This window comes from Numenius arquata, chromosome 1, assembly GCF_964106895.1.
Source record: "Numenius arquata chromosome 1, bNumArq3.hap1.1, whole genome shotgun sequence".
NCBI lineage: Eukaryota > Metazoa > Chordata > Aves > Charadriiformes > Scolopacidae > Numenius > Numenius arquata.
This window is the reverse complement of record NC_133576.1, coordinates 132,071,186-132,085,466: the sequence shown is the minus strand read 5'-3', so window position 1 is coordinate 132,085,466 and position 14,281 is coordinate 132,071,186. Positions and strand designations below refer to the sequence as shown.

General features: G+C 39.6%; 1 protein-coding gene across 3 annotated transcripts in view; it reads right to left on the bottom strand.

Annotated features, from left to right (window-relative positions):
- Positions 1–14,281, bottom strand: part of GRM5 (glutamate metabotropic receptor 5) — a 286,727-nt gene that overhangs the window by 149,329 nt on the left and 123,117 nt on the right. For all 3 annotated transcript variants that reach the window (XM_074160092.1, XM_074160100.1, XM_074160108.1), the window contains exon 2: positions 658–907. In XM_074160092.1, the coding sequence (XP_074016193.1) occupies positions 658–907 (250 nt within the window). The remainder of the gene's footprint in view (positions 1–657; positions 908–14,281) is intronic.

Sequence of the window (14,281 nt, the reverse complement as noted above, 5' to 3'; positions counted from 1 at the left end):
TGGCAAATACAAAGATCCCATTAGGTTCCAATCAATAGCTTTTACTTCTCTGCTTACTAGCTCAGGGTCTTGTCCTGCTTGGTGAACACATCTGAGTCAGTTTTCCTTTCTCCCTTTGATGGTTAGAGAAGGAACCACTGATATAACCGAGCTCCATGTAAGAGAAAGGATTGCCTATATATTCCCTTTAGGACAGTAGGCACAGGTCAGCACATTGGCTTAGGAAGCAAACATGATGGTTAACAAACTTTGTTTTGTGAAGTTCTATTTCACTTCCACCCAGCGGCCACATCAGCAATTCTTAACACAGTGTTACTCGAATGAGGCGTAGCTTCAGGCTCTACATGACGCATTTTAACTGCAGTGAACAAAATGGATGATACAAATCAAATGTTTGTGTGTCAGCCTTCCCCTACACAATGCTATTCAGACTGGCCAAGCAGACCTGTGTTTTTCCAGCATGTCATGAGAATGATGCATGTCTTTGTAGAGTATGTGCCACTACGACACAGTTGACGTTACTTTCTATCTTTTAAATATGCCTATGTATAGGAGAGACCATGAGTATGTGCTTTATGTATGCTTGACTGGACTGTTGTTTTTTTTTTTTTCTGTACTTAGAAAAGAGGCTGGCTATAATTGCATGGCATTACTCACCTGCCCAGCAGCAAAAACTCTCCAGCGAGTCCGAGGCGCCTCATAGCCATTAAGAGCCCTCTCACAGTCATGCCTTCACAGAAGCAGGCAACCACTCTTGCCTTGGGCAGGTGGCTCCGAAGCTTTCGCAGCAGCTTGTCAAAGCTCTGCTCACCAGCATTGCTATAGATCTTGTAGGAATGTGCAATGCAGATCCCTTCCTTGGCTGCCATATCTTTGAAAGCTTCCATTCCACTTTCACCATAGTTTCCTAAATACAAACAAAAACACATATGCATATATTAAAATTCACAGAAGCTTGTCTTGCTTTGGAAACAGCAAATATTTTAAAGAATATGTAACATACCTGCGCAGAGATCAGTGTTTCAATCTTAACAAAATAATTAACAGTTTAATTAATCTATTTTTCAAAACCAACAAATTTTCATAGAAACCTTACTTCTGGTTAGGAGCCTGCATCTCTACTGAAACCAAAGGCTGTTAGATCCTCAATACCTGTGAAGATCTGATCCACAATGTGTACAACAATGTATGCATAAACTGCAATCTCTTCTGATTCTCTTAAGTTGACTGAATGCGGTCAAGTGTTCCGGGATTTATTTCAGAAAATTTAAAAATATATCTTCAGAATAAAGTTTTATGTGTAATGTAAATTTCAGCAAATCAAAACAATGACTCATAACAACATGACGGTTTCTAATGCTGTCTGAAAAGTAACAATTTTTTAATTACACTGAAAGGTAAGTTTTATTCTCTTGAAGAAAGAACTTCTGGAGAATGAGTGGCAAAATTTAATATTAGCATTACAGGGATCACAAAATCACAGAAGAGCTAAGTGTACTTCTGTGTTGGCTTTTTTTATCTAGCAACCCAACAGGAAAAACTATTTTCTTTCACTCTGTTCTTCCCCGAGGTGATAAACTGCTAATAAATATTAATAGATACATTTATTGTTCTTTATTCTGTTTCACCATAGAAAATCTCTGCCAGGCCTACATAAAAGTCACAGCGCTTAAACAGTGGGTGTACTGTTACCACTGACAATCACCCTGACCAGGATTGTCTCTCTGCTTCCCTGTGCTCCTCCATCTGGCTGTCTAAATATGTTTCATGTCTCGTTTAAATAAGAAAGCCTTTGAGGCAGGAAATCTTTCTCCAAAATATTGCCTTAACCTCTCAGTAATATTCCACAGAAATACAGTCAGTAAATTAATAAGACTGAGAGTGTTAAAGTAATGCTGTTACAAGGAACTGCTGTTCCTTCACCTATTTCTGTTAGTTTGTAAGAAAAATGTTTTCTTTTACCAGCATGGTTATGAGTATATAAGAGCACTGACAGTGAAAATGCATTTGGAGCAGTGACAATCAGACAACTGAATTTGGGCTGTCATCTGGTTTTGTGACCTTGGACATTGGAGCTACCAAGCATTCAGCTTGGCCACCCAGGGTATTGACCCTGTTGCTAGAGGTTAGAGGCTGTATAAGCTCAGCACTCTAGATGAACATGAAAAACACTGTCCCCAGTTTGAAGATCTTAGCACCCCAATAGCCAAAAGAGACAAAGAGCAGAAGAGAGGAAATACCATTACCTTTGTTTCACACCAGGAAAGAATTACAGAGACCTTGAAATTTCCAAATGGTACCCAACCAGAATGGCAACCTGAATGCAGAACTCCTTAGCTAATATGACTTTCATTCTCCTCCCTGCTGTGATTAGGCCTGATGGAAAATCCATTTCTATGCAAATTGTGTTTGAACAAAATGTCATAGGATTTTCAAATTTTTGCAATGCTTCTTGGGAGCTGTAAATCAGGTGCCCATTGCTTCCCCATGTGTCATGCTCTTAGAGCAAACTGTGTTTCCAGTGATACATGAGCATCAAGTGATTCCTGTGGGATGCTGAAGCAGTTCAGCTAGAGGTCAAGAACGTGGTGCTTCATGAAAAATGTATTATAGTCTCCAAAGTCAGTATGAAGGAAAAATGGGGGTCAGTCACATTTAATTCCCACCAGGCCCTGAGGCCATCTAAAATAAAATTAAGCTGTTTGACAGGAAATACACTACTTTAAAATTATTCTCATTTAGGTCAACCTAGATCAACATGAAATGTTCTGTTTCACTTTTCCTAACAGCAAATAAGAAGGAAAAAAAGACTATATCAAAATTTGCCAGAGAAATGAAAGTTTGAGGAAAACTGTTCCACACTATGTCTCAAAGAGATTGAAATTCTGAAGACTTCATTTTCTGCCAAAAAACTGTCAATGGAAAATTCCTGACCAGCTCTAATTGACTTACAGAACTGATTCTCTTCAATGTTCCAGGTACTGCACTCTTTGTTTGAAAGTGCTACAAGCGTACAAACTGGTACCCTGAGGCTTGCTATAAAGCTGAGAATAGGTTTAATTACAGTACTGAAAAACAGTAGGTCTTGTAACAAACATGAAGTGCATTAACTCTTTTCCAGTAAAATAAAGGTTGCTCTGGCACAAATGCCATGGTCTCATCATGTATCAAGACAGGGAGATTTTGTGAAACCATACAGAAAACAATGCGTCATCCAAAATGAGAGGAAATATATTAGACTACCAAGGCCGCTTAGCAAAGTGTTACGTTCTTAACATTTGAAAGAAAAGCATCCTGGCAGTCCAAATCTCAGAATGACTGAGTTCTCCAACTGGGAAAACTATAGTTGTATGGCATGAGCTCAAGGGAGATTTGATGAAAACAGAAGGCAGCTTTGTTTCAAGACGCTCATACAAATACACCAGTGGAGCTCTTGTCATGATCATTACTGATTAAACTCTACTTAATTAATTATTCATAGTGGATTCCCCTGTTGTGCAAGAGGTTTGATGAGGTAGGTATATTTAATTTGAGCTATACTGTGGGGATAATGAACACTCCTTGATGGAAAACCAAATTCTTTTCTGCTAAACTACTCTGCACCACTTATTAGGATGAATTTCCTCTGTGCTCTTTATTTCTGTGGAAAACCTGTACATTCATGAAGGTTGAGGTTCAACAAGGCCAAGCGCTGGGTCCTGCACTTGGGTCACAACAACAGCACGCAGTGTTACAGGCTTGGGGCAGAATGGCTGGAGAGCTGCCCAGCAGAAAAGGACCTGGGGGCCCTGCTTCACAGACAGCTGAATATAAGTCAGCAGAGTGCCCAGGTGGCCAAGAAGGCCAAGAGCATCCTGGCCTGTATCAGGAATAATGTGGCCGGGAGGACTAGGGAAGTGAATGTCCCCCTGTACTCGGCCCTGGTGAGGTCCCAACTGGAGTACTGTGTCCAGTTTTGGGGCCCTCACTATAAGAAAGGCATTGAGGTGCTGGAGCGTGTCCAGAGAAGGTCAACGAAGCTGGTGAGGGGTCTGGAGCACAAGTCTTATGAGGAGCAGCTGAGGGAACTGAGGGTGTTCAGCCTGGGGAAAAGGAGTCTGAGGGGAGACCTTGTCACTCTCTACAACTGCCTGAAAGGAGGTTGTAGAGGGGGGGAGGCAGTCTGTTCTCCCAAATGTCAGGCTATAGGACAAAAGGAAACAGCCTCAAGTAGTGACAGGGGCAGTTTAGACTAGATAGCAGGAAAATTTTCTACAAATTATCAAGCATTGGTACAGGCTCTTCAGGCATGTGGTGGAATCATCATCCCTGGAGGTATTTAAAAGACAGGTAGACATGGTTCTGAGGCACACGGTTTAGTGATGTTTTTTGTTAGTGTTAGGTTGATGGTTGGGCCCAATGATCTGAAAGGTCCGTTCCAAGCTAGACAATTCTATGATTCCATGATTCTATACATGCAGCACTGAGGGAATGGGAGTGGGAAACTGAGTAAATTACATTACATCATTTCCTTGAGGATGAGATGTAAAGTTCATAGTGGAAGGGCATCTCCATGCTTTCTGTGTAGAACTGACCTTCTCATGGAGATTTGGTACTTGAACTGTGACATTTCCACAGTATTACTAGTAAAACTGTCACAGCAAGAGCAAGTTTCCACTGACAGATCATTTTCCACTCTTCAGCCAGGAGACACAAGGATAAGGATATAGGGAGTTCTGGGCTTGTCCTCATGCACGGACAAGGTGAGGACTTATGCAGCCTGACTCCGAGAAGGAGTTTGTAGTTTCACTTCCAAGTGAAAATTAATTCAGAAGCCCTGTGCTGGAACCAAAGCAACATCTTCCGCGAGTCCCTTGTGAAGGGAGCTGCCTATGTCCTGGCAATCTGTCCATGTAGCTAGTTTGCTTCCGTTTCTAAATCTAAAAAAGGATCTTAAGGAAAATTTAAACAGAAGGGAGGGATTGATTTACTTTTGCTTGGCTAGTTCCAGTTCAGCAGAAAAGACTCAGCAAACGACACAAGCTGGAGCTGAAGTATGGTCAGTTTATATTCAGCTCCTCCTCCCCCACCAAACTCCATCTTCATTTTAGCATTTGGAAACCAGCACCTCTATACCGTGACTGGTTCTGCTGGAGGAGGTATCACAATTTTTTTGCTGGATGTTCATCTCCTCTTGAAACTTTGTTCGTGGTGTAATCAGAGCTGCTAACTGTTGATGGCTTTTGTAAATATGTCCTATACCTATGGCAACAACTGGCAGCTGGGTTCTTTTAAAATGCCAGCCTGAACCCTGCTTGTTGCCTACCTGAACGTCTGGCCCTAAGCCCAGTTCAAAAGCTACTCCCATATGTCTCTACGTGTTTAAAAAAAAGTCAATTACATCATCATGCAAAAGACTTATCCCTACTTCAGAGTTGGAATTTTGTTCAAAACTCAAGCATATGCATCCCCACCTACAGTCTAACTATAACAATCTGTTAGTTCCACTTTCAATGAATCAGTACTAGAAACTATTAAGAAGCTTAAAAAGAACAGATTGTGCTTTTGTCCAGATGAAGCTTAATATAGTACAGTACATAATAATACTTCAATCTGATAGAAAAGGGTCAGGCAAACTGCAGGGTGCTCTTGCTGTTCCTCCTGCCCAGCAACTGAGCCAATTAAACTATCTGAATATAAACCGTTAAGATCTTATCTGCATTACACAGCAAAACAGCAAGGTTTTAAATCTTAAAATAATAAACAAAATACACTGTCTGCTCTATCATACTAAAGGTTATCAATATGAGATAAAAAGTGCCTACAGCCAAATGGAATAATGAGCTACTTTTTCTCCCGCCCAGGGATTTTTGGGATGTCACACATTTATTTCTGAATACATGAGCTTTTTCAGCATAAGCTGCACATGCAAATTGTTATCAGATAATTGTTTAGTTTATAAGAGAGTTTCAGTGATAGAGGAGAGTCAACCTTTAGAAGAGATTTAGTATGTAAAATTGCTTCGGGCAGGACTCAGTGAAAATTCACAAAGTAAAAGAAGAGGAGGCTCAAGTGAAATTGAAGAAAAGCGTTATGTTACTCATTTAGCTGGTAACAATCCTGCCTGTCACAAAGTGTATTTATTTAAGCAGAAATGCTACCATCCTTTTTATATGCATGGAATAACACAACACAAAATAGTATTCTTTGCTGTATGTGAGCCACAGAAAAGAAGCTAAGCCGGGTTAAAGTTCTCACTAGATGTTTTGCAAGCAATACAGGGAATACAGAGCTTCATCTTTTACTAGCTTTCATTGGCATCAATAGGATTAACTTTGCCAGAAATATCTAAAAAAAAGTGAGTAGGTCTAATTTTGAAAAAATGTGGGAGTAATGGAAGATATTTATGAAAGGCAATGTGTTGGTTGATTACTAGGATGATCTTCCTGAAAGTCAAGAATATGGGGGTGTAGAATAGTTTCCAAAATGGAAACATTAGAAGTCTCTTTGACCTTTACAATTCAAATTAATCACAGAAAAACACCAATAGCACCTGCTACTACTGGTACCTACCAGATATTGTCCACATTTAACTGCTGTGACTGTAGGAATCTTTTAAAGTTTCATCACTACTAAGAATAGGGACATAATACAAAATTTTTTTAGCAGCTACAGCAACCACATACCACTGATACAGTGTGATCAAAATCACAGCCTTCCTGGTACAGTTATGTCTGCAAATAGAGCAGGACAATAGAGCATTATTTTATTCTAAAGGGTACAAACCAAATGAAAGCAAATCACATGTGCCTGAAATTCTGGAGCTGTCTATGTGCTAAAAATTATAACGTGTTCTCATTTGGTCAAAATATTTTATTGAAATGGTTTTTAAATGAAATTTCAGTTTCTATATTAAGCATATATGTTAAAAAAGGTCATTTTGAAGAAAGCCCATTTAAAAATACCTTAAATAAGAATAGTTCTTCAAAATATATTCTGCTTAAATGTCTCCAACCAGATCTTTCCTTTAATAATTACTTGGAGACTGGCTGTTCCACTTCAATTATCTTGAGTACTAGATAGCAACTTCAAGGCCTTTGAGTTCTTTCTTCATAGATATTTAATTTGAAAGTGTGAATTTCATGGAAATATATATATATTATATAATATATATGTAATATAATATATAATATATATTTTATATATATATATAAATATGTACACACACATTTGTAAGGATACTACTCTTTTTAATAAACTAATTTCAGCATTCAGAATACAAGAAGCCAAATGTCTGTCTGGTGAAAGGACACCAATCCAGAACAAGTCCAACCAGGCTTTGCTTAACATGACACCAAACTGTGTCTCCAGCACCATGCTTCATTTGGAGCTGCACATGAAACAGCCCTTAAGAAGCTTCTTCATAGGACTGCTGCAGAACTGTGGCACAGCGCCATATGAAGGCAAGATGGAAAACCTCTTGATGAAAATACAGCGTGTTATATGCAATTAGTTCTCACAGAAGAGCTGTTTTGCGGTGAGCTTATGACAAGTCCTCCTATGGCAGGAGTTGTCAAGAATGTTTATCTGTTGCTCCTCATGCAGACGCAAGCAATCGTGTCAAGGGAAAGTTTCTCCAAAGAGACAACTACTCAAGCTAAGCAGTCAGGCAGTGCTGGATGGGCTCAGAGAGGTATCAGAGAACTAGAAAACAGCAAAGGAGCAGCCCAGGGCAAAAATTCCCTCAGTGATTAATTTAAGAAAACTACCTACTCCATCCTTAAAATTGCTGTACTTGCCTTCCTTGCCTTGCTTGTACTTGCCTGAGCACAGACAACCTCAACGTGATTCAGAGTGCATGATCTAACAGCTAAGGCCTTATAAGGGACATAAACCACTGATGAGTGCAGTTAGGACTCTGGCCTTAGCTGTCTATATAAATATGGAGACTTCATATATCAATTTCCTTAGATGTTCATCCTTTCTATTCAAACTGAAAGCTCTTCAAACAGCACTTATCAATTGTTAGGTGTTCATAAAACTCTGACTCAAAAGGATTGCATGTATCACTGGTGGCTTGATAGATGAAGACAGTACAAAATGTGTCAATATAAAGAAGCATCATACTGACTATGAACATCATACTGGCCATGAACTTAATTTCTTTTCTGTGAACAGTTTTGAGATTTTCAGGTTTGTACATTTGAGGAAAATAGATGTTTTCATAATCTCAAAAATATTAGCCAACAAAAAAACCCCAATTCTAATCCTGTTAAAATTCAGTTCAGTACGATTGAAATAATCTTTGAAATGTTCTTATAATACTTAATGTAGATACTGATCATTTTATCCTTTCATATAAGCCCCATATCACCTTCTACAATATAAAATAAAAATAGGTATTCTGAGTCAGGAAACTAGTTTATTTTTATTTCAAAACTAACTATTTTGATGTTTAAAAATAAATTCAACATTTCATTAAGAAATTAGTTAAGCTCTTTTCTGTGAGGTTTTCAAGTTCCAGCTACTAGGTATTTTCTGACCAGAAGTTTTCATTCAAAGGTTTTTAGATCAGCTCCATTCATTAGATCTTTGTTTAAACAAACAGTCTACCCCCTGTAACACGACCACCTCTAGAAGGAAGAAAAGACAGGTTATAATTACAGGCAACTCCCTTCTGAGGGGAACAGAGGGTCCAATATGCCAGACAGACCCTCCTCTTAGGGATGTCTGCTGCTTCCCTGGGGTCTGGGTCAGGGACATCATGAGGAAACTTCCTAACCTGGTATGGCTCATGGACTATTACCCATTACTGCTCCTTCAAGTGGGGGGTGATGAAGTGACAACACGTAGTTCAAGGGCAATCAGAAGGGGACCTTGGGACAGCTGGTAAATGAAACTGGAGCATAGGGGGCATATGAGAAAGATGGGGACAAACTTTTTAGCAGGGCTTATTGCAATAGGACAAGGCGTAACGGCTTTAAACTAAAAGAGGGAAGATTTATACTAGGTATAAGGAAGAAATTCTTTACGCTGAGGGTGGTGAGACACTGGCACAGGTTGCCCAGTGATGTGGTAGATGCCCCATCCCTGGAAACATCCAAGGTCAGGTTGGACAGCGCTCTGACCAACCTGATCTAGTTGAAGATGTCCCTGCTCATTGCAAGGGAGGTGGACTGGACGACCTTTAAAGGTTCCTTCCACACTTCTATGATTCTATGATTCTAATGTTTAGATTGTTTTAGTAAGGCAATATACAATATATGTAAAATATAATTGTACTTAATTAAATTAAATAAATCTGTTATCACCTTCTCAAAGAGAGCTCAGAAGTATCACTCTGATACCAAAATTTCTCTTCTCTTTCTCATTTTCTCTTGGTTATTTTGAAGTAATAAATTCATTCCTCTTAAGAAATTATGACCTAGTTTCACAGTTTAATGTACCTCACTTCTGTTTATTTTTAAATTATCACTTCATAACTTTAAAAGGAAGACTCATTTAAGCTCACTCATTTCAAACTGTTATGTGAGAACAGGGAACAGTCTGGAAGCAGCCTTTTCTGTACACTTCCTTTGATCCATCCTGCTAACTGGCACCTCTGCAGCTTTGTGGCCTTGTCCACTGAGCAATGTTTGAAGTCCTGCATGATGCTAATGTCTGCTAAAGGAGTTTAAGCCTGACAGCTTTTGCAGAAACTTGCTGCCATCTCTGACTGCTCTCCTTGTTTTCAGACTAGAGAGATTAAAAATTTTCTGTACTTTCTGTTTGTGAAAGAGCTCTTTCTATCCACCTGAGCCTAAGACATTTCCCTTAGATATTCCTTGCATCGTTTCATCATTTCATTTCAAAATGAAATCATTAATGAAAGCACTGTTCCTAGTGGACTCCAGGGATACTCTGTTTTTTCTTTCATTTTCACTTAAGGTTATACTTTTCATTTTTTATTTGGTTTTCAGATAGAAATGAGGACACATGAGGCTGACAGTATTAGACTGGAGGCTATTCCTTTCAGGAGACAAATGCTGTGTCAGAAAGGAGAGGGCTCTGCCGTGGGAACACTTTGATCTATGATCCTGTATCCTTGTGGGCGTAGTGGGTTCCCAAGGAACGCAGCTGCCTGGGGTTTCTGGCTCAGGATAATAAGTATTATATTTCTCAAAAGAGTTAGTTCCTTCTCCGAGTGAACAACATCACACTTCTGTATGTTCACAATCTGGAACATACCTTTATTAATATTATATTAATATTATTTATTAATATTATAGTAATATTATTTATTAACTCTGATATGATTTGTAATTGTTCTTTTCTAAAATACACTTGATGTCCTATTCTGCTGCTGCAGTAGATGAGCACTACCAGAAGTCACGCAGCAAAACCAAGCATAATTCATGGATTAAATAGACTCTGAAGGCCTTCAATTAATCTTTTGAGTTTTTTGGTAAGTGTTTCTTTTTCCGCCCTATCTCCTTATATGTGAAATGGAGGTAAAAACATTTTCCTGACAGTGGTATTGCAAGATAGGTTAACATGGATACGAATCATAGATATCTGAAACTCAGATAACTACCATAATGAGGGCCACACTTATGTTAAACAGATTGAATGAAACCTTATATTTTTGCCTCACAAAAACTCACATTTCCTTATCTGTAACTATAACCACATCACGTTTATATAGCAATAATCACTCTGTATTTCTAATACCTGTCTTAATAACACCTAATATTTCCCACAGTAATTATAGATGATGGCAAAGCTACTTTAAAGAGAGCACCTTAATTTCACTTTAACTGATTTGGCACAATCATATTCAGAACATTCATTTGCGACAAGAGTGGATTTTGTGACTCTCCTGATCCAAACTCTGAGAGCAGCAAGGTCTATCAGGAATCCATGCATATTTAGAGTACTAACTGTAAGGCAGATCTATGACTGCATTTCCCAGGAGTGCTTGTCAAAAGATTTTGAAGGGGATAATATGAAGTTTCTGGGGGCATATTAATAATTCTTAAAGTACAGGGTGCAGGATGAGAAGGCCGATACTGTATGACTACTTCCTTAGAGATGGTCTCATTTTAGTAACGTGTTGGATAATTGTTTCCTCTTGGTGGGTAACAAAGATTATTTCTGTGAATAATATTTTTAAAATGCACTCGAATATATTAGGGGTACAGGTGGTTTTTGAATTGTAACTTCAGAGGTTATTACCAAGACACTACCATCCTCAGCTTTTGGGTGCAGAAACTGAAGAAGGAAAGCAGCCCAGTAAGCCAACTCTTTCAGCGTAGAAAGCCAACTGCATCCTGGGCTGCATCAAAAGCAGCGTAGCCATCAGGATGAGAGAGGGGATTCTGCACCTTTACTCAACTCTGGTGAGACCCCACCTGTAGTACTGTCTCCAGGTCTGGAGCCCCCAACCTAAGAAGGACATGGACCTGTTGTAACAGGTCCAGAGGAGGCCAGGAAGATGATCAGAGGGCTGGAGCACCTCTCCTATGAAGACAGGCTGAGAGAGTTGGGGTTGTTCAGCCTGGAGAAGAGAACACTCCGGGGAGACCTTATAGACACCTCCCAGTACCTAAATGGGGCCTACAGGAGAGATGGGGAGGGACTCTTTTATCAGGGAGCATAGTGACAGGACAAGGGGTAATGGTTTTAAATTGAAAGAGGGGAGATTTAGATTAGATATTAGGAAGAAATTCTTTACTGTGAGAGTGGTGAGGCGCTGGAATAGGTTGCCCAGAGAAGTTGTGGCCAGGTTGTTTGTGTTATCCATGATATAATAAACTGGAAAATAAACTAGAAAAAATTACATAAATTGTTGAATTTGTTGAAGTAGTCAGTTGGGAGAAATTTTGAACTTAGTTTCCTGACATCTTATTTATAGCTTTTTATTAAATATTTTTTCCTATAGTATCTGATGGAGTAATCCAATATCAGAGTAGCAAAATATTCCTATAGCACACTCATCTGCTGAAAAGAAAACAGAACTGAACAAAACCTAAACTGTTCTGCCTTCAGGCAATGAAACAAATGGACAAATTAATCTATCCTGACATTGACTGAAATGGCCAGGCTGTTTCACATGGGCCATCAAATAACTATTAAGACATTTCTGTCCTCCACCCCATGAATACATAGTACATCATTGTATTAGTAAGATAACAGGAGTGTTAGACTTGATGTCTCTTCATTCCCTCTTGGAATAATACTTACTTTCAGGATGTTTAGGAGCCATGACATATTTTTTCCCAACCAAATGTTATTTCTTGTGAAAAATAACCTGAATGCCAACGTTGGGGGTAGGGATGGAGCAAAGGAAAACTTATTCTATAGTACAGTTGACACTATATTGCAAATTTCAGCATTTGCAGATCAACATTGGCACTTGGCATGGCAGATTAATGGGTGTTCATAGCATTCAGGAAGATCAGTCTGTGCTCATTTAGCTGGATCTCCCTGTCAAGTGCCCTTTAATTTCAAGGATACCATTGACAGGAAAGGAAATGTGCTTTGGGCACTACTGTTGCTTTACATACTGCCATTGTTTGCTTAGGTGTTGGAAGGAAAACAAAACCATCAGCAAATTGCTTACAGACATCAACACTGCAGATGGGTATTGCCGAGAGGGGCATTTAAAAATATGTGCAGTTATTCTAGACTGTTCTCCTGGAAGGACATGGATTAGAAGCTTTTTGACCAAAGAGCAGGTGGCAAAATGATCAGAGGACCTGAAAATCTTTTTGACTGTGAGATGCTCAAGTGCAGAGCTGATGGCCTCATTTGATGTTCTAAACACTGCCATCTATCATATTTAGCTTCTTCCTTAATGATCTGAAGAGGGAGCAAACAATGTTAATAAAACTTGCAAATGACATTGAACTGGACAATGGTGAGGATGCCAGCCAGGGTAGAGAAACATTGCAAAGGTTTCTAAAGATATTGTTGACTTGGCTAGAAATTTAGGAAAAGAAACAGGCTCATCTTGTCATAATAAAACTAAAAATTCTGGAATGAGTATAAGGATAATGACAAAGGCAATAGGGAAAGCAAACAGAAAAGAAGTCATAATTTTGCAACGAGACATGATTAAGCAGAGGGGGAGTGTTTATGAGGGACTGTAGCTACAGGACCAGCGGTAATGGTTTTAAACTGAAAGAGGGGAGGTTTAGATTAGGTATTAGGACGAAATTCTTTACTGTGGGAGTGGTGAGACACTGGAACAGGTTGCCCAGGGAAGCTGTGGATGCCCCTTCCCTGGAAGTGTTCAAGGCCAGGCTGGATGGGGCTTTGAGCAACCTGCTCTAGTAGGAGGTGTCCCTGCCCATGGCAGGTTGCCCTGCCAAGGTTGGAACTCGATGGTCTTTAAAGTCCCTTCCAACTCAAGCCATTCTATGATTCTGTGATTCTATAAGCAAATATGTAAACAACATGTCTTTCTGTATTTTGTTTTATTGTTTTTTTTAATTAATGAAAAAAAGTGATTTCTGTCACCCCAAACACTTTGCAAGAAAGTTTGTTTTTCTGAATGTTTTTCCTATGGAAAAAAATCCACACCCTAATTATTTGTTCTTTATTCCCTAAACTGCCTCTAATGTTCTGTCATTAGGACCCTCAGAAAAGATATTGGAAGCACAATCTCGGTTCCCTCTGACTGAGGAGTATGTGATCTGTATTTCCATCGTGGTTGGTCTATGTACCATATCAAAATGTAACCTGGGATGGGTTCTCTTAATCTTTTCTGGTCATACTTGCCCATTTTTTATTAAAATTATATTTTTGCTTTGCTTCTCCCTATAGTTGATCCTGACATTTGACACTGTCCCGCACGACGTCCTGATCTCAAAATTGGAAAATCATGGATTTGATGGATGGCCCACTCGGTGGGTAAGGAACTGGCTGAATGGCCGCACTCAAAGGGTTGTGGTCAACGGCTCAATGTCCAAGTGGTGGCCAGTGATGAGTGGTGTTCCTCAAGGGTCACTACTGGGACCAGTGCTATTTAACATCTTTGTCGGGGACATGGACAGTGGGATAGAGTGCACCCTCAGCAAGTTTGCTGACGACACCAAGCTCGGTGGCGCAGTCGACACGTTGGAGGGAAGGGATACCATCCAGAGGGACCTGGACAGGCTTGAGAGGTGGGCTCATGCAAATCGCATGAAGTTCAACCAAGTGAAGTGCAGGGTCCTGCACCTGGGATGTGGCAATCCCAGGCACAAATACAGGTTGGGCAGGGAATGGATTGAGAGCAGCCCTGAGGAGAAGGACTTGGGGGTGTTGGTGGATGAGAAGC